The sequence below is a fragment of the Orbicella franksi genome, chromosome 7 (assembly GCF_964199315.1).
Source record: "Orbicella franksi chromosome 7, jaOrbFran1.1, whole genome shotgun sequence".
Classification (NCBI taxonomy): Eukaryota; Metazoa; Cnidaria; class Anthozoa; order Scleractinia; family Merulinidae; genus Orbicella; species Orbicella franksi.
In genome coordinates this window covers 15496650-15521823 of record NC_138151.1, presented here as the reverse complement: position 1 = coordinate 15521823, position 25174 = coordinate 15496650, and the positions used below count along the sequence as shown (strand labels likewise).

Genomic DNA, 25174 nt, shown 5'->3' with positions numbered 1-25174 from the left:
ACATTCAAGAATTTAAACAAACTTCTCTTAGCATAAAGAATTGTGAAAAGAAATAATCGTGGCATTGTAATAGCTGGTATATTAGTGGTTAGACTTTTTGGTTCACTATAAATGGTATTCTATTTTGTGAAGAATTTTTTTGTAATCAAATCAGCTAAAAAAATAGTATTTGCCAATAATTGTTTTTTTTATTATTGTTTGGGTTTCAAAAAACAAAATCAAGATGTTTGGTACTTGTGAAGTTTTTTCAGGCAAGAAAAAAATATCCGTTTGTAAAATTGTATAGTTAGTTTAATTGATTTGTGTGATAATAGAAACAATAATTTCCAATGAAAGTACTCAGTAATAGGTTTTAGGTAGCATTCTTGTAATTGAAAATCTCCCACTGATTGTATTTTGGTTCTATATTAGGGGTTGGGCTAAAGATTGAAAGAAATGTACTATAAACAAAATTGCACCATAAACAGGATGTGAAACGTAATGCTCCAAGACCTCTTTTATTTACATGAAATGCATTTAGAAATGGACATATAAATACTAAATGTTATATTGTAAATAGAATTTCACCTTATAATTTACAAATATTCTGTATAATAAGAGTGATGTTACTTAACGTGTGAAATGTAAATCAATTCATCAGTATGTTAAGCTTGAAACAAAGTAAAGATAGCGGCAGATTTTAAGAATAATTAACACCTCTTAATGCAGGATCAATGTTTCACAAGTTAAACAATTTCACTCAACACTAGAACGATAGATTTGTAGAAATTAATCCATATAGAATAAATGAACTATTTTTCATACTTTTACTCCTCTCTTCATTGCTCAATGTCTTGTGAATATTTTTTCATATTACAATCCATATTCATCCTTGCCCTCATAAGATACCCTCACTATACAATCAACTAATATTTGTCAACTGAGAGAGTCTTCCTTTGAGGTAAGTAAAGTATGCATACAGCCAAGTGGTCCATCAGGCCAGCACTTATCTCTGGTTTCTGTAGCATGAAGTGACTAGGAGTATTTTTATTCCCCCTTGGATGAGATGCAAGTCCATCACAGGGTTACCCCCAGCATTAATTTAGCCAGTACCCATTTATACAGCTGGATGGAGAGAGGCACTTTGAGAGTAAAATGTCTTACCCAAGAACACAACACAATGACGCTGGCCAGGGATCAAACCTGGACCGCTTGATCCAGAGGCAAGTGCACTAACCATGAGGCCATTGCACCTCCATATTCCCCCTTTAGTCTCGGCAAAAAGTGATTATTACACCATACACTCAAATTTTGTACAACAAACATGTTTGCAAATGATGAGCCAAGTCCGGCATCAGTAACAAGCTTTTCATACATTCTTCCATTACCAGAATAACTACATTGACCATTGTCAAATCCACTCTTTAGCAAACTGTTCTACCTGAAATAAATAACCTATAGCCTTTTTTTACATGCTTTGCATGATAACCTTCCATATTATAATTATCCTATTTAAAATGAACTCTGTTGGTGGTCTCTTAGCAAATTTAACTATTTCAGTGCAGTTGAACTCTTGTTGAAGACAACAAGCTTGTCAAGAGTTTGAACTGATAATTTCAAATTCAATTTCAGGCTTTTCAGCTGATGAAATAAAGATGTGGTGATCAACAGTTTTCAACTATTCAACGTGTGATAGAATACACCTTAACATTACAAGAAATAAGTACACACAATCTTCTGAAAACGTAACTAAAACAGCAGTAATGAAGACCCTGCTACCTATTTGGGATGCTATAATTTTAACAGCTATGCTATCAAAATAATACTTTTGTGACTTGATATTATTCATGATACTGCCAACAGAAGGGACACCTGAAAAAAATATAAACAAACAATTGAACACTTCCACCTGGTATGAATACGTGTTGTTTTCATGTTGCTGCACACCAGCAAGGTTTTTTGTTTGCATCACCTCCTATTTGTCAAGTACCACAGATACTTTCATTCACCCAAGCATGATGTTTTGTAGCTGTTTGGCCTTGTTAAGATGAGCAGTTGTATCGTAAAAGATATGGGAAATGCTCTTATCATTACTGACAGTACTTGTGCTTACCTGTTGAATGGATGGACATCCGATAATCTGTTGATCTTCCTCAGAGTATGTCTCTGTCACCAAGTCATTCATCTGTTTGTAATATTCTTGGACTTTAGCCTGTGATGATAGAAAAAAAAGATACTGAAAGGTGAAGTCACACAACTGAACCATGGCTTTGCTGGTGTTTGGTTCCACACTCAATGTTTCTTTTTACAGTAATTCTGAGAAATTTGGTTGGGGATTTGGTTATTTTCAAAACAATGTAAGGTAAGATAAAGGAACATTACCTTGACAGGTTTAAACAGGATATACTCTGTGTCTTTGTTTGCCAGGAACAAAGCCATGCTCTGTAAAGTACTGGTCAGTTTGGACTTGAGTAACATGTAGGTCTCACTTACAACTTTGCGAACATTCTCTGAAAAAGAAATTTAGGAACAAGAAAGAGGTTGGGTAATGTTTTGTAGTATCTGTTGTTTTTGTGACAGTTAAATCAGGAGAGTTCTTTCTTATTAGAAAGAGTGAACAGAATTGATCTCTGATTCTTCAGAGGCTGAAAGAATTAACTGTGGTGCAAATGGTTAGCGAGTCATGTTTACGAATTTGCACCTCCTGATGTCATGTTTTTGAGTAAGACAAGTTTACCTTTACATTGCCATATAAATGTGTACCAGCAAACTATTGGGGAAATGTTCGGGGGGGGGGGGGAGGTAACCAGCAATAGACTACCATGCCATACAGGGGGGGGGGACTCACAAACACTTCTGCTGCAAACCACATTGTAACAAGTACTACTGACTTACAATCTTTGCTTTTCTGTACCCATACTGGAGTAACTAAAACGACCTTCTGTAAAATCAGTTATGGGTTGGTATATGTTGTAATTTCTCACAAATGTTACCTGGTTTTGCAAAAGGCTGCTGCTTGAGAAATGCTTTAGTATCCTTTTTCTCTTCCTCTGCAAGATTCTTAATGACTGTAACCTGCAAAACAAGGACAAAAATAAAGCTAAAATTATATATGTACAGCACACTCTGTCTAATAAATGGGGTGTGATGGGGATAGCACATCTGAATTTTCAAGAAGTCTTGTAAGTATTTGCAACATTGTGGTAATCTTTCAAAGTTGATCTGAATTTGTTTGAAAGTTCTTTCTCGTGGAGGATCATCAGGCAATTTTGCGTACACTAACAGAGTGAAGTGACAATACTGGAAGTAATAAATTAAACACCAAAGACTGTGCTTGACCACACTTCCAAACAACAAGAAGAGGGTTGAAAATATGACACATAGCGCAGTACTTTTGATGAACTTCAAGGTGTTTGGAAATGTGGTCAAACACTGTCTTAAGTGTTTGATATAATTATCTTCTCAATCAGAACTAAAACTAAGGAGATGGAGACATAATATCGTAAAAATCTATGCTAACTGATATCAGATATCCAAACACCGTCACGGTCATGATATCCTTTGAATGTTTAAACTTGATGAATTATTAATGAGTTTGAGAAATATGAACCAAGGAGAAACATTTTAGGACATTTCTCTCTGTAAGCTCAGAGTCTCATGAAGTGAGCCTCAGTCATTATCTTGTGCACCATCACCTGTGGTTGCATGTAAGATACTCTCAACAAATTCTGAATGAAAGGACTATATTTACCTTTGTCAGAAATGCAGACAGAGGGGAGATAAGTGACTCTGATACATTTTGGATGAACTGCTCACACACAATCCTGAGTTCAACGTCAACATCCTTGGTAAAGAGCAAAATAGATAGTATGGCATAGCATGTGGTTTTGGGAGAGAAAACATCTGACATTGGACATGTAGATGTAGCTATTCCATCACATATTTGTGAAGTTAACTTTTAATGGGTAAGCAAAATTACTACTGACAATCGTTTAATGAACACTTCTGCCTTTACCTTCTTTGAATCCAAGTAGTTTTCTGTCAGCTGTGGTGCACCCTGAAAAAAATAACACAAACTGAAACTCAATTTTTTAACCCTGAAACTGATCAATTTCTTATTCTCTTGCAAAATAATCAACACGTTTAGTCTTACACACAAGTTAATAGACTAAAGACAAAGCATTTGCACTTACATCTAAGAGGAATTCCAGAAGAGCATTGCTACTACTAAGGGCAAACAATCTGTTGCTGTGACTCCATAAGCCATAGGCTGCTGTCCTCATCTTACTGAAATCTAGTGACATTTCTTTGACAGCAAAATCTACATCAAAAGGTGCAATTTGCTCCCTGAGGATCAGTAGGTGCTTTATAAGGAACAAATGACCATTTATGGCATCCTAAAACAAGCAAAATTCACATAAAAGTCAAGCTTTGTTCAAATTCAATATGTGAATTGAAACAAACATATTTTACAGGCATGTAATTCTCAATGTTATTGAGTGAGAGAATCAAATTCACTTTTGTATGGTCTACTCTGTTACACACCATAGAAGTGACATCACAAATTTTATATGAAGATCAAACTATTCAAAACAAAAAATTATATAAAACTTTAAGGTAAAAAGCTCTTAAAATTATGAGATCGGTTTGATGATCATCAAACGGATCGAAAACGTTTAGAGTCATAATTTTAACAGCTTTTTACCTCAAAGTTTTATATTTTACTTTTATCGGTGAAATGTATATAAAAATTATTATATATTAAAAGCTGCAAAGATCTGGACATTTTATGGCATCATTTCTATGATTGTACTGAATGGCTACATATAATTACTATAATTAAAATAATAAAGTAAGATTTAGACAAACGTGATGCTCTGATAGGACTGTAGCTGGTCAAAGAACTAAGATATCCACTGTGCTCCTGACTGAGATGTATGGGTTATTGACCAAGTGTGAGGTCAAGATGGCTGGATATTGGCCAAGTTCTTTTTTTGCGTGTTTATGGACCGAGGCGGAGTCGAGGTCCATAAACTCGCAAAAAAAGAACAAAGCCAATATTCAGCCATCTTGAGCGAACAAACTTGGTCAATAAAGGATTTATTATATGGCTTTCGCGGAAATTTTTCTTGCGGGACACGGCAGGTAGTCCAGAGCGGGCAAGATAGCTCCACCTTGCCCGCTCGGGTAGCCAATCACAGCGCAGGATTTGATTCATCTTGCCCGCTAGCCATATAATAATATAATATAAAACCCCAGGGGAGTCTCCCATATGAAAAGGTCGGTGATGCTCTTTGTCTCACTTAGGAGTATAAATCAAGGATTCTGGTTTCACTTGGGGTGTTCATGATGAAACACCACTATTTTTAGCTGCCAAAGTATCTTTTAGGGTACACTCAAAGAAATAATAAAATAAATTTTCCAACAAGCCTCCCCGACCGTTTCATAGGGGAGTCCCCCCAGGCATAATTCTGTACCTTTCTCTGGGTAATAAGTGCACTTGCTGTTTTAAGGGACTGAATGCACAAGGACAGAGCCTCTTGAGACAAACCTTCAAACGTCTCTTTCTGATACGGACAAAAAAGAAAGATTAACCGATGCACTGCTATATTGACAACACACCTAGACCATAGGATACCAAGTATGGCTGCATGAATATTTATCACCGGTCCACCAAAACAAGGAGACAATTCTTACCGAAATACAGCGGTAAAGTTTGGAGAGACAAACTAGTGTGCGTCTGACAGTTGGGTACCACATACCCTGCAGGTCTGCCAGGGCTGCTGGCAATTCTGAAATCAGAAAAGGATACAGATGTGAAAAATGCCAACTGTGTTTTGTAATAACTTAAAAGCTTTTACAACCTACCCACAGGTTTCTTCTCTTCTCCTTCAGCTTGCTTTTCCTCTTTGTCAGCATCACCTGTCATCTATAATGACAACAAACATGTAAAACACAAAGAAAAGAAGGTGATGGGCAACAGAAACGGTAAAGGTTGAGAGGCCGGTCAACACAGGGGAGGGTGGGGAATAAAAGTGTTCTCACAAATTGCATTTCTTCTATGTGGTAGAGGCAACTGTTCCAATGCTGAGAATTCTAGAAACTGTAAGAGTTCAACAGCTTAGTACTGCTCCCCAGTTTCTGAAACACCAAGCTAACTGGAGGCACGTTTTCTCTGTATGAGATTCTGGTCATTAGTCACTATTGGAGACAGACAGAGCGAAGTGCCTTGCTGATGGAAACATAATTTATGAGGATGGCTGACCTGAACACAGACTTCTGGATGCAGAGTGTATACACCTTACTTGACCACTGTGTCTTCACGTTAATTTAGTTATAGCATTATAATCTAATTTTTGCTGCAAGTACTGTAAATTCAAACAACATGCCTACTTACAGTGTGACTACTCAAACCAGGCCACTTGGAAAAAAGTGGAACCAATCAGATTGTTAGTTGAGAACAAAGGATAGCGATCTTTTTAAATTCTCAAATAAACCAATAACTGAAGAATACAAACAATTGTAGTTCCTATCAAAATTGAAAACCCAACAAACTGCGAAGTGTTGCAAACCTCTTAGGAAACTGCCATTTGTTGATTGGTTAGTTTTGATCCTAAATTTTTTACGGGAGGTTAAGTCTTCAGATAGCTACTTCCCCCAAGCTTTGGGCAGTGTTTTGCCCCTTTCATTTGTGCACCTGCCAATAGTTTTGTCCAATCCAGTGCTGGCTTCCTCAGTGCCAGGGAGATCAATGAGGCTTTCAAGGTCACATGTTCAAATTTGACCTGCCAATACTCTTGCCCATTTCCAGTGCAGGGTAGTGCTGGTAAAAAGTGAGGCTTGGAAGGTCAGCATACTTGCTATTGTTATTTTGTAATCAACTTGACCTGCTGTTACTATTGTCCGTTTCCAGTGCGGTAGTGCTGGTGACAAGTGAGGCTTTTAAAGGTCATGCAAATCAAAGGCACTTCCCATGCCAACCGCGAGGTTGTGTCCCCCCACATTACGCCAAATGATGTGTGGCTTTCTTTATTTACTGATATATGTGCTATAATAATAATGGGCTATAATAAGACACAAAAGTGACCTCTCACAGAACAGGGTCATTAACCTAATTTTTTTACGTTTTTCAACAGTTTCAGTTAGATTTATAATTACGATAATTTGTTGTCAAAAACTGAATCTCTAAAAGTGTATATATAACACAGTCTGAGTGTATAGACAGACAGAGCATATAGGTCAAACAGACCATTACTTGCTGTCAGGAGAAAGTTACCAGCCCATTGTTCTCAGTTGACATTGGTTCTTCTAGGTGGCCCAGCTCGAGTAGTCACACTTTAAAGGAAAGGACTCCATCATCGGATCAGCCTTTTGTTCTTGGGCAAGATAACCTTCTTTGAATTCACAGTGACTCATGCCAGGCAAGTGCAAACATATCTACCATTGCGTGGTAGTCCAGTGTTGGATATCTAGTCTTGAGTAACTCTCCGTATACTTACCCCAATAACAAGTTTTTCAGGGTATGCCAAATCACCCGGAGCTGGGGAATATTTCTGGATGTCAGTCTCGATGTATGCCTGAAGATTAACATGAAAATAAAAAAAAACCCTTTAAGCTTTAAGCAAACAAAATGGAACAATGGTTAACTCTATCTCTCTTGATGTCGTTTAATATTCTTCATTGCATTCCTGTTGTGCTCTTGATAACATAGAGCTGGAGGTCCTCGATTTTTAATCACTGTGTTAGTGATCACCTGTGCCCTGTAGACTAATCTTTCTTGTACATCCTCCAACATCTGAAGAACCACAACTTCAAAGGCAGCTAACTCTTCACCTTGAGAGTGAAAAAAAAAATTAACTTGATTTTTAATCCTCACCAAATCTCTAATTTCAAGGATGTCTTGTAAAACAGTAAAGAACAGAACTTTTTGCTCTAAATCACAGACTTGTGTATTTAAAGTTTTCTTTTTACACGCACCTTTCTGTTGTACATGATCTTCAATCATCTCAACCTACAAACAATTATGAAGGGAAAAAAATTACTATTTAAATAATGATGTTATTAATAGTTTTAACCCAGTATGGTTCACAGAACATTTTCTAATCTACTCCTTAACATCAGTGAAGCTTGTGGATGTTTAACAAGAACTAATTATAAAAAGGGCAGCAAACATTAAGTCCATGTATTCAAGAAGAGTCAGGACACTTTTAGGCTGCAACTTCAAAATAATTTACTCTGAGTATTTCCAGAAGTTTAACAAGGAAGTACCTTTAATATTGTGCAGAGTTCAGTCAAGGTTTCCATGTGGTTCATATGAATAATAACAGGTCTCAGAGAATCATACAAGGTGCTGCACAGGATTTCTAACAATGAGCTAAACAGGATAGGAAAAATATTCATTCATTGCATTCTCAAGAAATTGCTAAACATGACAATCGGGACATTAATATACACAGTGACGTTGATAATCACATAACATGTACCACTGATGGGATTGACTTACTCTAGGCCTGCACTTGGCTTTGAGAAGAAGTGATAATATAACTGGTATTCATCTTGACAAACGTGAATTAACACTGAACATCCTGCACGAACCTTAGAACAACAAAAAAATTATGTTATGTACATAAAGACTGTTCAGGGTGCTTAAAAACCAATGAGGTAAGTCTTGAACATGTTTTAATCATTATAGTCAAGACACCTACTAGAGAGCAAGGGTTTCTCTCATACTGCTTGGCCAGTTTGTCAATGGCATCACTGACACAAGGGGTGAGCAGCTGGGAACGCTGGGATAAATAGCAATGCTGACAGTCACTGAGAAGGGAGCTGTACCTGAAAGTAAATAATGTGTATAAAAAACATATCTTTATGGTGAGATTTAAATCTGTGGATTTTTTTTATGATAACAATGAATTATCCTGAAGCAGTAATATTGTACATTGCTAGATACCAATTCATCTTTTTTTTATCAAACTTGTTTTATGTGTAAATCCAAACAGTTGACTAATGATACTTACTCAGAGCTTAAGTGACTTCTTTGTTCAATTTGTTCCATCAAACTCTGTCAGTAAAAGATTAAAGCTAGAGGTTAGGTCCCCAATACAGGAAGTAAACCATGTCAACAACAATTTTGGAGAATCTTGCAAATTTGGATCTTATCATCTAATTTGAGTAGATAGGGTAAGTCACATCATTTTGGTGGGCCTGGATTCTTACAGAATTATTAACGGAAACTAACCTTTACTCGAGGTGCACAGGTTCTGAATTTTCCGTAAAACAGTGCAAAGGAATTCTCAGAAGTGTTTCCACCCTCCTGTAAATTAGTAAAGTTCAAACAATGATTGAGTGTGATCAACATCCATTACTGACAATAATCAGTAATTTTCAGCACCTTACCTTGTTTGTTAAGACTTGTGCTGTTGCATTTTTCAGCAAGTTCACAACATGTGTTTTCACCTGATTCAGGGCTTGGTTCAAGCACTGTTTGAATCTAACAAGATACACTGGAGACTCTTTAAACTGAGGCTATAAGGACAAGGACAAACAAGCATGAATTCAGTGATACTGACTCAGGGCTGTGGTCTAGCAGAGCCCGGGTGCCTCAGGCGACTAAGTTTTGTCTTTGGACGACTTGTTTAACTTCATTCTTATGAAAGCTTGTTAGAGCTGGGAACCCAAGATTTCCTACATAAGCACCCCTGTGCACCTTACAATTTTGCTTAGAGCACCGGCTTGCTGACTTGTGGTATGGTACACATGGGGTGAAATGGGAGTGGTTTGGTTTGACATAAACAGTATGTAGAATGGATGGTAATGTTTAGACAGGTGACATGGTTCAATAGTAGCTATTATTATATGGCTACTGTAGCTCCGTGAGGAGGCAAGATGAACCAAATCCTGCACTGTGATTGGCTGAGCGGGCAAGATGGCACTATCTTGTCTGCTTGGGACTACCTGCTGTCTCCTGTGAAAAATAGATGTGTTTTTTTTTTTCCATATAATAAATCCTTTATTGACCAAGCTTGTTTGGTCAAGATGGCTGGATATTCACCTCATTCTTCTTTTTTGCATGTTTATGGACTGAGACAGAGTCAAGGTCTATAAACATGCAAAAGAAGAAATTGGCCAATATCCAACCATCGTGACTGAACAAGTTGGGTCAATAACCCATATTTATCCAACAATAGGGTTATGTGTGTTAGGGAGGAGAAGGAGTAAGAGTATCTTTGAAGCTTTAGCTTGCTCCAAACCTAAAACCTCTGTAAGTTTTGTATTATTTATTAAAACTGTAGTTACCCTAAAAGAAAATTAATATCTAATTTTCAATGCATTTGAGGTTAGAAGAGAAGATAATACACAAAAATAAAAACTTACATTGCTGGATATAAATGAAATACACTCATCAAGTCTGGCTAGCATTGGAACAAATGCCTCACTTGTCACTGAGACAGTGGGTGAGTTGAGTTTCTGAAAACAAAACAGGTTTATTTGTCAACACTTTATTTGATATGTATGACCTTGCTAATTAAGGTCAAAGTTAAAAAAAAAGAATTTTTCAGAGCCAAAGAGCCGTGATACTTACATGTCTGAGATGATCCAATGCATTGAAGTAAGACAACTTATTACTGATACTTTCAGCCATGTTCATCAACTTTGTCTGAAAAGTTGCAAGTTCCATTATAGTTTTTATTAGCAAACCAAACCTTTAAGATTCAATTTTCATACATAATCACAGACATCATTTTAAAGACTACCGTTTAGGCGCCAACACGTATGCACCATCACCATCACTGTCGCCATCTTTGTCTTTGTTGTCATACACGTAATGTAATGTAACTTGTTTAAATCTAAGTCATTCAGCACTCACTTTAAAATGCATACTGAAATTTGTAATACAGTAATAATTATTGCCATAATTGTCACTAAAGTTGTCTAGTACATCAAGAAAATTATTGTACCCACAGTAAGGAGAATTTCCACCAACATCAAGAGCTAAATAAACAATCTCTCTCACCTGATCCTGGAGAAGTTGTTCACAAGCTTCATGAAGAGCACCAGTTTTTGTGGATACAAGTAAATGTTTGTGCTGTAAATCTTGCAGATGGTTCAATGCTGATTCCACCTCTTTAAGAATACTGTCACAGTGATCACGATATGAACTCAATTGTGCAGCATATGACCTGAGGAAATCAATAAATTCAATGGCACTTGAATTTTACTTCAATTTCTAACAAGCCACCATCTCAACTGTAAACTTAGAATATTATACCTGTAAGAAGATTCTTGCTCCTCTTCCATTTGAGCCTCAACATTTGCAAACCAGGCAAAAAACTGTTGGCATGAGAACAATATCAAGTAAAAAAGAATTCAAATTACTGTCATGATGTCACAAGTCAACAACATTGGTTTTTAACACGTATTCCAAAATAAATAGTCTTCCAATCCTTTACATGGCCATTCCCATGCTTGCTTACACCCAGGGACTTGTGTGAAAGTACATCTACATTGTAGAAGTGGTTCCTGAAGGGGGGAGGGGAGGGGGGACACCCTATAACGGCCTATATGGGGAGGCTCTGCCTGAAAGGGGTACCTTTGTCAGGCTTCAGGTATATAAAAGGGTAGGGATTTCATAAGTTGAGCTATATGAAAAGGTTGGGAAATCTGCTGTTTAGGTATTTAAAAGGGCCTTTAATTATAATATTTCAAACAAATGCACCTTGCAGTTGTATCTGGTAATGCTTGATGCTCTCCCGTACGATTGTTCATTAACTTTGTTTTAAGGGTTTAGGAAAGAGATGCAGTGTTCTCATATAGGCATGTGAAGGGGTAACTTTTTTCATAAAAGGTATACGAAAGGGGTACTTTTTCTGTTTAAATGGAATATTTCTGTTTACTTGAAAAGGGTGAGAAGTTGGACCTTATGATGGTTCATCCTTGTGTAAAACTTTGTAGAGTACCCCCCCCCCCCCTCCCCCAACCCAGCAATTATGGCATGGCAGATCCAGTGGTGCCGGAAAGGGGCATGGGGTGTGGAAGGAAAGAGGAGCCTTGGTGTGGCTATAAATGGAAGTGGTTGAGTGACGACTGGGGTATATTTTATCTTAAATTATATTTTTGTATCCTTTTGGGGATTGCTGGGACAAGTGGGTCCCTCAGGACCATAGATCTGCCAGCGGAGTGACATCGAATTAATCAGCTACCAACCTGTTGAGCATTTTCTATCTTCTCTGATCCCAAGTCAACTCTCGCCATGTCCATAGCAGCTTCTTTACTTGTATCACTCAGGGTCCTCTTGGGTGGCAGACTTGTGCAATCATCTTCAGGTAACTAAAACCCAAACGATGGATTATTTCTGGTACCATTAAGATTTATTGTTATTCTTTAGTTCTTTAAAGATTTAAAATGGTTCCATTTCCATATAAAATGGCGTCATTGGCTATAATAATAATAAAAAATAACTTACAGAAAAACTGTTTAGGACTTAAAAGAGCCCTCACTTCAAACGTGGAAGCCATATTATTTGTTATAACATGGTTATAAATATTAAGTTATAAAGCTGTGATCATAATGTGGGCATGATAGGTGTAAGCTGATTTACCTCATCTAAAAGCGGACGGTTTCCTGCTACAGTGGTCAGTTCAAGTACACTGTTTCTTTGCTTCTCCGATAATGGCGCCAGAGGGGAATCCTTCACGTCCCATAGGCTTAGTTTCTCCCTTATTTCGTTAGAGTACGGCGAAAATCCAACTTGAGCCGCCATGTTGGCACTTTGGACCGAGGTGCATTGTTGTCTTGATAACTGGACCGCATTTTTTCTGGGTAAGCGGTTTCTCAATAAAATCAAAATGGCAGCGATGGCAGCAGAATTGTCGACTTTGGTGAGTTCGTTTTTGGAGTCAAAACCCGAAACGTATGCCCCCTTTTTCCTAGAATGTGTAGATTCAAAGCAACACCTCGGTGAAGAGGTAAGAAAATATCACAACCCCTTCTGTGGTTTTATGTTTCGTTAAGTTTTTCTGACGTTTGTTTTCATTCCTATACCACGTGTAGTGTTGCACACCTACTCCTAGGCCTGGAAATGGTCTTTTAATTTTATTATCAACGTTTTTCCTTAGAAAATTCCGGATGGCTGGATTGGGAAGGTCAATTCCCTTCTAAATTCAAAGACAGATAGGTAGTTTATGCCTCTTATCATATGAAAGACAAGACATATGTTAGGTCATGTTACGGGGCACAGGGAATCCAGGGAATATTAAATTTAAAAGTGGTGGGACTTCTACAATCTCAATTAAGAGGCGGTGGAAGATAGGGCGAATGGAGTTATTCCCAAAGTGATAGAAACTGGGTGGAATACGAAAGAATTTTCAAAAATTTGGGTAATATTTTAGTGATTGAAAGGAAGGGAATGGCGTGAACCCGAGTCGAACATGGAGTAAAAGTTACAGGAAGCAGGAAGTCTCCAGGCCCCCTATATTATTTGTACTCATAGATTTAAACATTTTTAATTCATTATTTTCACAGTCACAGTGCTTTTCTGGGTACTGGAACATTTTTGCCACTGATAACCTGACAATGGGGTGGCCAGTAAATTATAGACTAGAGCATGACATTTGCTATTGATTAGGAGAGTAACAATGCTCCCATTTGTTTCATAGTGCTAGCAAACCAACAGATGATTTTGACTTCATGATTCAAACAACATACAAAGGAATTGCACAAAATTATCTCTTTTTTTTTTTTTCTCAATGTATCAGTTGGTTAGGTATTTGTCTCCTTGGAATAACAGTTGAACAGTGTGATACAGAAACCTTCAGGACAAATTGTTCATCCTGGCTAAGAACTATTCTCAATATAATTCAGGTAATAAAAAGTAAAATAGCTTCTTAGGTCATTTTGAATTCTCTGTCTTGTGTGTGGTTAAATCTACTTTTTCAAGAAAAGTATTTTTGAAAAAAAAATACAGTTCAACTTCTCAATGTTCTTTATAGGTTCCAGGAAAATCAAGTGTCATTCAGTATTGTAGCAAACTTCTTGATGATATTTTGAGATATGCCTCAGAGGTGAGATTCTTAGAGCAACAGTTTTGTGTAAGCAATAGAAGGCAAAATAGAAATTCTATTATTTTTGTTTAGATAAAGGCTCACCTGTAACAATAACAATTAAGTATGATTTTATAATAAACTCCTTATTTACACTCATTCTCTCTTAGTTTTCAGAGCTGTCAAGAGAGTTATCCAGCTCTGTTATTCCATCCATTGTTTCTACATTGTTGTCTACCAAATGCTCGGTGAGTTATAAGAAAACTGACAGATCCTGTACACAGACAAGCCACAAGTTTGAATTTAGATTTAAATTCTTCACATCATCTCACTGGAATCAATCATGATGCTTTATAAGAATAATAATAAAAATATTATTATGCACAGACTGCACTATCTTACAATAATACAATTATAGCTTTCCAGTTACTGTCAGTATCAGATTACCAATAAAATGTGACTTGGATAATATTATGCTAATTAATGCTTAGCCTGCAAGAGCATATTTTTTTGGCTCTTGTTTCACATGTCAAGAAAAAACCGTCTGCAATACTGAGCGAGAGGAACAACTTCTTTCACAGACAATTTTTTCTTAGAGCGCAAAACAAGAGCCAAAAGAAACCCAGATGCTCTTGTAGACTAGCTAATGCTGTCTGCATGCATGAGCCAATGGTAAAGTTTGACTTCTGAACAGTCTTTTTCACATTTGAGCTTTTCTGTACAGGTCTATGCTTGTCTTGTAATATATAATCATCGTAGATATTATGATTTGATCTTTCGTAGGATGACCCAGCTGTCTTGTCTATTCTTTCTTCTTGTATACAACATTTTCCAGGTCCAGTTGGATCCTCCAGGGTAAGTAAAAAGTTAACTGCTACTTATTGTGAAGCAACAAAGGTAAACTTGTAATTTGTCCGTGCAGTGTCTCTCCAGCAGTAAACATATCTTTAAATTGTAGAAACAGGTACCAGGAAATTATTGACAAGTTCTCAGGGGTGTAAATGTAAAAATATGTAAATTCTAAATGAAAATGTAAATCAGTTAAGAACGTAATTTCATTTTCATTTGATGAATTTACTGTTCTTTGTAGCTGTTTAAATGATGTCACTGTGAAAATGTTGTGTCGATAAGTATCATTTTTTATACTGTCATAATTTTTTTTTGTTTTCTGTAAATGGTTTCAGAATCAAATTGAGAAATTCCTTTTGCCATTATTAAGTTCAGCATGTGATGAAACTTTGAAGGTGAGATAAAAATTCCACTGCTCTTTTTATTCCTAACTTCCTAACGAACTTATTAAAATTTATTTTATCAATGTGGCTTGATTAGCGAGAAAATCATGATGGTGATTGCATTTTTTGTTGTAACAGGCAGCATGTCAATGTTATGCCCTGTTACCAAAGTGCAGTCGTAGTGGATCCAGTGAGAAGAAACAAGTATGTGCTTGGGAGGTACAGTGGAAGAAAGTTATTTGTACAATTCACAAACTTCTTGATGTTGCCTATGGAAGTGTTGAACCTGGTTAGTGAAGGAAAGTCTTTCACTCAGATTTAAATGCTTTGGGATGTGAAGAGTGAAGACTTCTGTTGATTTGCATGAATTTTTTGTGATCTGAATTTAGTAAGGTTTTGATTGGTATTTTTTTGTATTTATAAACATAGTAATTTTCCAGTATTTATTTTAGTTGTCTCCAGACCCACGCAGCAATCTACCTCTGAATCGGAAACTCTTCCACTCGCTGACGAACTTCCACTAGTTGAACCTGACCGTACACACAGCCTTGTCACCAGATGTAACACATTGCTTTACTGTCTGTCTTCAATGATTAGGTACCAACTGATTTCATGATGTTTAATATTTAAGAAATAGAAAATATGTACCATGTTTCTATCAAGTTAGAGAAGCAAGAGTGGAAGTTTGGGAGAATGAGAAATGCTGTGGGAACACAAGCCGACAGGTGAGTATTTCCACAGCTTTTTCAAGTTCTCCCAAACTTCCACAAGTGTTTCTATAACTCAATAGAAAGATGAAGAACATGTTTTCTATTTCTTTTAGAAAAATCTGTGATGAAAAAAAAAAACTTAATGTAAGTTTAATCTCATCATCAAAATGTAAATTATCTTTGCTTACACCATCATTATGTCAACAGCTTGTGCTAGTTCTGTGTTTCTATTAAGTTTTAAATAGGAACATGATTTTAAACCAATCAGCACATGTATCGTCTTTGGGCTATTTTCTAATTACATATGCAGACATCTTGACTGCAACTAATGGGGCTGTTTACTAGGAGCAATCAGATTTGATAGTCTTTCCATTTCACTTTGATATTCAAAATTTCTGTGACTTGTTTAGCATGGAAATAGAGCATAGAAATAGAGCATTGTCTGCTGACCTTAGCCACAAATTAGTTATCAAGGAGGTCCTTCTCAAAGGAAGTTAATTCATCATTGTGTTATTGTAGGGAAGAGTATGTTAAGGTTGTTGCAGTTCCTGTGGATGCTTCGATGAATCTTTTGATCAGAATAACATCAGTGACCAGTAACTCTTTGGTATGTTAAGAAGCTTGCAATATAAATTAGCAGTATAAGCAATATTTATTGTTTCTGTGTGGAAAGCTCCTCTGGGTTTATAGTACCTTTGACCCCAGCCTGTGAAGGTATTAAAGGTCCTGACCAGCACTTTTCATAAAATTCTACTTCATTGTAGTTGTTTTCATTGGTTAATTGACATTCTTAAAGCCACCATTAATGGTTTTAGACAAATTTGCTTGTAATGGAGTGATCAGACTCATTATTTTGTCTCATTTGCAGAGGAATGCTGTAGTTGTGGAATCTGTCTTGTTAAGAGCTAGTTTGCCTTTGATTCATACAAATGCTATAGATTTGTTAACAAACCTGATATCCAGGTATGTTTACAACTGTATAAGCGTACATATGTAGTTAGGTCTAACGTAATGATACCCTTGAGTTGACCTTTAGTTTTCAAGCAAAATTTTGCCATTTAGAAGTGCATGTTACCTGCCTTCAAAAGGGGATTTTTTTAATTTGTCAAAAAAGCCATTTGGTTGTCCAGGACAAGTAGATTTTTCTTCTGAGCAAGTAATTTTTCATTCGTCCTTGCCAATGGGTAAGGGATCAGGCAAGTCATCTACCAACCTAATCATTAAAAGGGCAAACTAAGACTTGCCCAGGGCAATCAAAATTTGAGAGCAACTTGTTTCAACAGGAATTCGAGTCTTTCCCAAGCCCTGAAAAAGGGCTTAAAGTTACCAGTTGCTTCCTCAGTACAAACTTAGTCTAGTAAATGTATCTTTAATTAAAAACCAAACATCTGGATCAGCACTTCATCCACTTTTTTTTCTTAAAAACTGGACCATAGGTGTGGAAGTTTCATGCTGCCATTCTCTGACTTGGTAATGAAGCTTCTGGTACAAGAACTTACTTGGACAAAATCCCAAAATCCTACATTTGGTCAATGTAGGCCTTACAGGTAGGGAGACATTTCAAGCTTACACAGCAAATCGTCATAAAGCAATTATATTCATTGATGAACTAAACTACTAAGAGCTTTATCTATTGTTGCCTTGTTAGGAAGCTGAGGTGTTCTGTTTATGGCTGTGTTGAGCACTGGATCCAAGTGACAAATAGCCTGCCTGAGGAGGGTGGTGTGGTGGCCAAATTGGTTCAACATATACTGGATGATATAAAACCTTTAGCTTCTCAAACAAAGGTAATACTCTGTAATCCTTTGAATTAAATTTCCCCACTCCAATTTAAAACACTATGGCATCTCACACCTGCTAGTTTTTTTTGTTTGATTGTAGTTGTTACCAAATGCCAGCAGTGGGACTCAACAATTGTCCAAAAAGGTATTTGAATTTCAAAGAGCCAGATAAGCATGAATTTAAGATTCCTTCCAAGTTCTGCTTTTTTTGATTGACTCATACAGTAAATATTGATTTTTTCTTAGGCAAAGAAAAGAAAAATTCGAGATGATGTTGACCAATTATTGACAGGTATGACATATTGGTCATTGAAGTTATTGCATATCTGAAAGTCCTTTCTCAAAAATATTTATCATGGTACACCTCACTTCAGATTTGCTGCTAATTTTCATGACTAGACTTCCTTACATCCCAAAGTTTCAAATTCAATTTAATGTTAGTACACATTCCTATTTATACAGGTCAACAAAAGTTTGATGTAAATGCCAATGTGGTGATTACTTACAGAGCTCTTAAAGGTGAAGAAATAATCTTATACTACAATCATGCTTATGATAAAAAAAACAGAGCTTTATTACACGATTCATAAGAGATTAAGATGGTTGGATTATAAAATTTGTTATATGTGTTTCTCTTTGCACTAATCAGCATATATTTTAATGTGTTTTTTTTAAAATATTAATCTTCTGTGTCAAATTATATTGTTTTTCATCAACAGCTTTATGTGCTCTATTAATTGCTGGTGGAAGTGACATTCCTCGTGAGGTGGCTTGGGTTAGTGCAGTAACCATTGCCTTTTTTTACTAGAGTAACAAAGGTGGTCTAATATATATAAATATGGAAATTAACCATATGAGGAAGTAGCAGATCCCATTAAAATAGTGCTCAATACACATATAGTGTAGAGCTGAGTATATGAGTAATAACGAAGAGGCAAGATTTGCTGTTACTCCGAGTTTCGTGCTTACGCACTCATCAGACAGTATTTAATACTAAAATTAAATACTGTCTGATTAAATACTGTCTGATGAGTGCGTAAGCACGAAACTCGGAGTAACAGCAAATCTTGCCTCTTCGTTATTACTCATATAAATATGGAAATTATCTTAGTTCACTGGAGAATGGAGGATTGCAACACAACATAACAAATGCATGTTCTTTCTATCTCTCTCCTCAGGAAATTCAAGTTTGTGCTGTGAAGTTAGTCATCCAGTGTCAGCAGTCCTCATTCAACTCCTTTCCCATACCATTCAGGAATGCAGAGTGTCGGCAGGGATTGTACCATGTTCTACTTTGTTGTCTTCTTACTAATTCACCCTATGTTCCGTCACCTGTCAATCATGCTGTTAAATTATTCAGCTCAGGGCTTCAGGATATAGACTTTAAGGTAGAGTAGGTGTGATGATAGGTTGCTTTCATTTTGAATTGTGTTATCAGGCCTGTAATTGGCCCGTGGGCATTACAGAAGAATAATACCCTAGAATTAGTCAATGAGAGCAAGCATTATATCGGCAAAAAACACAGACCATAGAGCACATGTAAACATCTAGAGGGGCTTTATGTAGAGAGCTTTATATAGAGAGCTTTATGTAGAGAGCTTTAGAGAGCTTTATGTAGAGAGCTTAGACCAGTCCCAAAATAGTTATCAGCAAATTTAATTGTTTACATTAAGAACTTAGACAAGTCTTCTCCAGCATGAGGTTGATTCACTGATTATTCAGAGAGCATAACATTGGATGATTGGTCCGTAATTGAATATTCACTTTTTCTTTGGAACTATTTCTTTTCAGGTGTCAAGTTTCTGTCAAGAAGCCTTAGCTGTTGCCAATTCCATTATTCATCCAAGGTCCTTTCCTCAAGGGTGCTCTGCCTCTGGACCATTATTGCTTGGCACCCCTGAGAACCCTTCTTCAAATGGTCTACTGTCTGTGAACCATGAAAGTGTATCAGAATCATTATCTTCCTATAGAGAGAACCAAATGGCAATGAGCGAAAATGTTTTATCTCAGCAAAGTTTGTTGTTTGAAAGCAACAATCCTAATGGCATTGCTTACTCACAAACAGATCAAATGTCTGTAGAACATAGGGATGGGGATTACATAGAAACTACTGAAGGAAGCAAGTCTTTCACCAATGTTGGGAATACACCAATGGAGGAGATTGAACACGAGACATCTGGAGAACAAACTGAACAGTCTAACACTAGTTGGAAAGAAATCAACACTCAAAAAGAGGAATCACACAATGAAGTAGTGAACCCCGAGAGTGAACTGACTGGAGCTGGGCGTATTACTTCCAGCTTTAACACACTGAGAGCACGATTGTCATTTCAGAAGAAATTCATCAAACATGCAAATCAAATGTCTGCATCAGAAAGCCTATCAAGCGAAGCTGTTGTTAATTCTCCCCAGCAGCTACAAAAAATGCCTGACTCCAAAAATACTCTGGGGTTATCCGAGCCCAAGCAAAGAAGGATTGAAGATAATGATCCCAATGCAGGCAAAGAGAAACAAGTTGAGAGCCACAAAGCTACATCTAAACCTAACAAAGATCAACTCACAGTAAATATCACAGAAAATGAAAATGTAACCAATCAGGTAAGTAAAACACTTTTTTTTAATCCAGACACCTTTGGCTGGTTATTTGAACAAAGTTCAGCAATCCATGTAGGTTGGTTAAGTCTCCATTTGAGCCCACTGGCACACCTGGCCCAGTGCTTATCTCCAGTTTCTGTGGCATGATTGCTAGATTTGATGCTAGTCCATTGCAGGGTTACCCCCTGCATTAAATGTGCCAGAACCCATTTTTACTCCTTGGTGGAGCGAGGCACTGTGAGAGTAAAATGTCTTGCCAAAGAACACAACACAATGACCATCGCCAGGGTTTGAAACCAGACAGCTCTGTTTAGAGTCCAGCACTCTTATCATAAGACCACCACAGCATATCATGATGACTTTAATGGAGCTCAGTCATGGTTTGCGCATATTGAAAAGTTTAGCTGCAATTTTTCAAATTTGTTGTTTGTAATCCATGTTAATCTTCTCCATCCTTAGCCATACTTGTTCCTTTATGGTTTATCATTATCTCTTCCAACTGGTGTTTTTTTATCTTATTAATCTGTTATTTTCAGGTTTCCTACCATTAAAGGTAATTTTGTATGTGGCCAAAATAACTCAAAATACTGTGACTGAGTCCCTTTAAATAACTTAAGAGTCACACCTGATCAGACTTCAAGCAGAGTTCCCGATTTAATGTCATCATGAATCTAATGAGCAATTCCTCTCCATGGAATCATATTTGTGATGGAATATCATTAACTGCTTCCTTTTTCAGGACACTGATAGTGATGAAACAGCTCAGTTGTTGGCAGCCTTTGTTGACTCATACCCGGACTCTGATGAGCCAGAATTTGGATGAAGACTTTTAGCACTCCTATGGGACGTTTTAAGAACCAGATTTAACCATTATGCCTTTACATCAATGGCACAAGAGTCATGAACAATATCACCTCAGTGGCAGGGCAAATCAATAAACATTCAGTTCAATCCTGACAATGTGCTAAGAATAAAGATAATTATGTATTGTACCGATGAGCTCATTATATGCATTTGACAAGTCAATGGCAGTGTGAAAATAGGTGTTAACACAAAGAACAGTCAATGAAAACAAAAAAAATAAACAAGACAAGACAATGAGCTTACTCTCTTACTAACTCCCATCTGTTTTTTTGTTTTGTTTTTGTTTTTGTTTTTTTGTTTTTTTCACTTCCTCATCCAGCCTTTCCCTAGCTAACCAACACCTGGAACAGCCAAACAGATAAAACAGACAGTGTAATGGGTCTTAGAGAACATAAGAGAAATGTTGGCGAATTCTTGAGTCCACATGGCTAATTAATGTTGTTGATTTATAAGCAGTAAACAAAGCACATTTATTTTCCGTTTGGTGTTTACATAGCCCCACTTTAAACTTTCATTAAAACATAGCTTACTTTCTAAAAACAAAAGCTCCAGCGAGGCTGGAGTTGACCTTGTTTTGATACAGGCCTCACTACTTTTGTTGTGTAAAACAAGTTGTTCTGATGCTAACTAGGTGCATTTACATGACAAAAGCATTGAGGTCTGTATCAAAACAAGGTCAACTCCAGCCTCGCTGCCATCCAAAGGCCAGGTCACTGAGCAGACAACTGTAAAATGGTCTATTCATATTGAGCTTTATTAAGGACTACTGGAATGTTAAACCTTATTTACATATTTAACTGTGACATTTGAAAACTTGTATGTATAATCTGCTGCAATTTTACCAACCTCTCTAGTTACCTGAAGTCAAACTTCAATTTCTTTTTAAAAACGTTGGAAAAAAAATTTAAAGAATGTGCAATATTTGCTCAAAATTGCAGTGTCAAAAGGTATGCGTGTCTCATGCTGTTAAATTCAGCTATCTATAACCGCAACCCATTCACAATTATCACAGGTAAAATAGTGATAGAATCACATGCATATAAAACTAAGAACAACTTAGCTTGAAAACATTTTCTGTCACTAAAAGGAAAAATTTCTCCTCAACTGTGATAATTTTTCAACTTCAACTACTAGCATGTGTATCAGAACAACTTTCCTCTTTTTCATTTTGACTGCTGGTTCGTAGCAGATATCCATCTACAGTTCCTTTCTTTCTGTCTACTTCTGCCACTTTTTTGCTTGCCAAATCAAATTCTTTTTGCAGCTTCAGTGCAAGCTGAAAATCCTTTTCTTCTTGGTCTGTTCTTTTCTCTATGAGTTGTGAAATGGTAAGGTTACAAATATCACTGGATGTGGAACTTGATGAAACAATAAAATCCTGTCTGTCTACATCAGTATTTTTGCAGTGAATCAATGCATTGGGCTTGAGTCTTTTCTTTGCCGAGCCTGTAAACAAAGGTATGCCAAAATTAACAACTATATTTAGTGGGTTTTTATTGCAAAGTCAAGTGCATTATCACCAGTTATTCCTAGTAGTGATTTTACCATGCTATGAATAAAAGTATTCTAAATACAATCACTCTCCATCCTACACTCTTTTCAAAGGTATGAGTGTAAAATTTAATGATTTTACCATTCAGTACAATCATAAGCATGTAGGCAGTAACAAGAATGTAATGCAAACCTTCACTATCTAAGAAAGATGATTGCTTACTGGTGGGAAGGAACCATCTGTCCAATGTACTGTGGCCACAACTGACTTGGGTGTCCTGTGATTTGATTTTTTTACCTTTTGTGACTTTTTTTGTGTGGGGGGTTCCTGTTGTACTTGGTTGTGAAAGTCTCTCCTTTCCCTGTGAGTTCTGAAGAAAATTCATCACGAATTGAAACTAATCAGTCCTAAGTTTGAAGCATTATGAGAACAGACTGGTAAGTCAAGTAACCTAAGTGAACAGAGCTGATTATCAACTGCAAGTTGATAATGGTACCATACATAAATTAAGCATCATAGTGAGTTTCAACAGCTGTTGATAATCAGCTATGTGTTTCACTCGCCTACCGATGCTGCAGAACAGTTTTTTTATACTAATAGTAAGCCATTTATACACCTTGGTGGAGAGAGGCATTGTGAGGGTTAAGTGTCTTGCCCAAGAACACAACTCGATGTCCCCTGCCAGGGATCGAACCCAGACCGTTCAATCAGGAGACGAGCACACTAACCATGAGGCCACCATGCCTCCACAACTTGGGCCATTACACCAAGAAAGATCTGCCTTCATCACCCTTTTGAGACCATTTAACAACTCAATTTTGAAAGATAATCACCTGTTCCCTTTCTTCTGCCACTATTTTTCTTGCAAGTTCTTCATCTTGCAGTGCCTGGTACTCTAATGACCTCGCAAGTCTTTGCTCTTCTTCTTGTAGTTGATGGATAACTTCCTCACTGGCCTGAATCTCTTGTTCTCTAGCTTGTTGCAACTAACAAGTTATGGAAAAAATGACAACTTCTGATGAGCTTAAAAGATAACATCCATAACATTTAAGAAATAAATGAGATTGGAACGAAACTAAGTTAGAACTTGTCTAATAATATTTACCTTTCTCAGTTCTTCTTCATACTCCTTGCGAAGCTCTCCATCCTGGGAAATTGCACGCTTGGGTGGTGAAAAATCTGCATCATATAAAAATAAATTTATTTAAAAGTTAAGCTTAAGCTTAATTGAAATACCTTTGACTTTGTCTGGTTTGAAGAACAAGTCAACATTAAAAATATTACTGTTTCCAGATCATTTAAGCACTTAACTTATTTTTTCATTCATGTTTGGCAACTACACACATATTACTATTTTATAATAGTTACACAATGTGCACGACATTTGTTTAAGAAATTCTCATCGAGGGAGCTCATCCAAAATACATTAGCATTGTACCAGTAGACGAACGAGAGTTATTCACATAAAGCGTCAAGTACCAACCAAAGAAGTCTTCATCGTCTTCTCCGTGTAATCTCTTCCTGCAGTTCTCAGGAAACAGCTTCTGGATTTGTTCCCATCGCTTAGAGTTAACCAATGTTCCATTTCGGGAGTTTCTTCTCGCCCAACTTGATATTCTCATTCGACAGAGAGGGCAAAGGAAATTCGCTTCCTCAACATTTTTCTTGAAACACGGTCCACATAGCTCGTGTTCACATGGCATAATAACAGGCTCGATGAGTATTTGCAAACATATCGGACATGTGAAGTCCGACAAAGAGATTGAAATGTCATTCCCATCGTTGAAATTTACTGTTTTTAACTTTTCAGGGCTGACCACCTTTCCAGCCGCCATCTTGGATAATTACAAATAAATAATAATTACTTTTGGCGCCAAAATGTGACCAATCAGCCCTTCGGCCCAGTCCGCCAATCGGTTGCAATGTTGCAAGCCTTACCATACCTTTGAGTTAAAGCATGGATAGTCTTCTACTATCCATGGTTAAAGACTGAAGCTATTTAGAGATCATCCTAGAAGTCTTTCGTTTCAATTTATTTTAAGGTGTGGGTGACTTTCGTCCATGTCAGAGCCTTGGACACCTGGGGACCTTTGTATGCAAGAACCCAAAGATAAAACTCCCATTTTAGACATTTTACGCGACTGAAACACCGTTAGCAACGCGGTTGCAAATGGCGGGAAATGGTTGTGGCGGGAAAAGTTAAGTAATACGCGTCTTCTCGGGAAGTATAAAAGTTGAATGAACTCACCTTTTGCCATTTCATCACATATTTCACTTTTGCTAGATTTTTGCTGTCAAGGATTTAAAATCAATAAGTAACATATAAAGATGCCAGCGGCAGAAGTTGAGACGACATTTACGAGCCCAGTCGCAGAAAAAGAAGTCGAGATAGTTCCTGAAAAGGGCGAGACAAACTGCACAGGAAAGGCTTGCGAAGAAACGAAGATTGAAGATGAAAGCATGAAGACAATGGAGGAGTCGG

At 37.0% G+C, this 25174-nt stretch overlaps 3 protein-coding genes across 6 annotated transcripts; 1 reads left to right on the top strand and 2 right to left on the bottom strand.

Annotated features, from left to right (window-relative positions):
* Positions 1-1764: 1764 nt before the first annotated feature.
* LOC145492898 (conserved oligomeric Golgi complex subunit 3-like) lies at positions 1765-12822 on the bottom strand. Of its 2 annotated transcripts, XM_081472275.1 has the most exons (25): positions 12578-12822; positions 12184-12306; positions 11249-11310; positions 10994-11159; positions 10562-10636; positions 10354-10446; positions 9376-9504; positions 9218-9292; positions 8997-9040; positions 8685-8811; positions 8483-8574; positions 8248-8353; positions 7957-7990; positions 7733-7812; positions 7479-7556; positions 5848-5908; positions 5677-5771; positions 5457-5546; positions 4173-4376; positions 3995-4036; positions 3731-3823; positions 2973-3054; positions 2362-2489; positions 2093-2191; positions 1765-1851 (listed from the first exon to the last, which is right to left on the bottom strand). In XM_081472275.1, the coding sequence occupies exons 1-25, from the start codon at positions 12737-12739 to the stop codon at positions 1825-1827; spliced, it is 2367 nt and encodes a 788-aa protein (XP_081328401.1). In that variant the 5' UTR covers positions 12740-12822; the 3' UTR covers positions 1765-1824. The 2 variants fall into 2 exon arrangements, with proteins under 2 accessions (XP_081328401.1, XP_081328400.1); XM_081472274.1 differs by lacking the exon at positions 1765-1851 and having other exon boundaries at positions 1985-2191.
* A 2-nt stretch (positions 12823-12824) lies between these two features.
* Positions 12825-21323, top strand: LOC145492896 (proline-, glutamic acid- and leucine-rich protein 1-like). 2 transcript variants are annotated; one of them, XM_081472273.1, is made up of 20 exons: positions 12825-12944; positions 13095-13153; positions 13734-13839; positions 13968-14039; positions 14189-14266; positions 14802-14873; positions 15203-15262; positions 15389-15539; positions 15703-15847; positions 16480-16567; positions 16829-16923; positions 17397-17507; positions 17609-17747; positions 17842-17886; positions 17988-18033; positions 18204-18260; positions 18461-18516; positions 18920-19129; positions 19533-20339; positions 21076-21323. In XM_081472273.1, the coding sequence occupies exons 1-20, from the start codon at positions 12825-12827 to the stop codon at positions 21157-21159; spliced, it is 2601 nt and encodes an 866-aa protein (XP_081328399.1). In that variant the 3' UTR covers positions 21160-21323. The 2 variants fall into 2 exon arrangements, with proteins under 2 accessions (XP_081328399.1, XP_081328398.1); XM_081472272.1 differs by having other exon boundaries at positions 19533-21168.
* A 606-nt stretch (positions 21324-21929) lies between these two features.
* LOC145492900 (uncharacterized) lies at positions 21930-24554 on the bottom strand. Of its 2 annotated transcripts, none has more exons than XM_081472280.1 (5): positions 24176-24554; positions 23798-23871; positions 23526-23678; positions 22885-23062; positions 21930-22646 (listed from the first exon to the last, which is right to left on the bottom strand). In XM_081472280.1, the coding sequence occupies exons 1-5, from the start codon at positions 24525-24527 to the stop codon at positions 22324-22326; spliced, it is 1080 nt and encodes a 359-aa protein (XP_081328406.1). In that variant the 5' UTR covers positions 24528-24554; the 3' UTR covers positions 21930-22323. The 2 variants fall into 2 exon arrangements, with proteins under 2 accessions (XP_081328406.1, XP_081328407.1); XM_081472281.1 differs by having other exon boundaries at positions 22915-23062; positions 24176-24552.
* Positions 24555-25174: the final 620 nt, after the last annotated feature.

What these genes read in the sequence shown, in the direction of transcription:
- LOC145492898 (XM_081472274.1), bottom strand. Translation starts at nt 12,739, where the DNA reads ATGGCGGCTCAAGTTGGATTTTCGCCGTACTCTAACGAAATAAGGGAG. An exon ending in GATTAGTCTACAGGGCACAG is followed by an intron (nt 7,557 to 7,732) that starts GTGATCACTAAC and finishes GTTAATCTTCAG; the next exon opens with GCATACATCGAGACTGACAT. An exon ending in ACTACTTGGATTCAAAGAAG is followed by an intron (nt 3,824 to 3,994) that starts GTAAAGGCAGAA and finishes CTCTTTACCAAG; the next exon opens with GATGTTGACGTTGAACTCAG.
- LOC145492896 (XM_081472272.1), top strand. Translation starts at nt 12,825, where the DNA reads ATGGCAGCGATGGCAGCAGAATTGTCGACTTTGGTGAGTTCGTTTTTG. An exon ending in CTAAATTCAAAGACAGATAG is followed by an intron (nt 13,154 to 13,733) that starts GTAGTTTATGCC and finishes TCAATGTATCAG; the next exon opens with TTGGTTAGGTATTTGTCTCC. An exon ending in TTCAGGATATAGACTTTAAG is followed by an intron (nt 19,130 to 19,532) that starts GTAGAGTAGGTG and finishes ATTTCTTTTCAG; the next exon opens with GTGTCAAGTTTCTGTCAAGA.
- LOC145492900 (XM_081472280.1), bottom strand. Translation starts at nt 24,527, where the DNA reads ATGGCGGCTGGAAAGGTGGTCAGCCCTGAAAAGTTAAAAACAGTAAAT. An exon ending in AGACGATGAAGACTTCTTTG is followed by an intron (nt 23,872 to 24,175) that starts GTTGGTACTTGA and finishes TATATGATGCAG; the next exon opens with ATTTTTCACCACCCAAGCGT. An exon ending in ATCTTTCTTAGATAGTGAAG is followed by an intron (nt 22,647 to 22,884) that starts GTTTGCATTACA and finishes CTTTGTTTACAG; the next exon opens with GCTCGGCAAAGAAAAGACTC.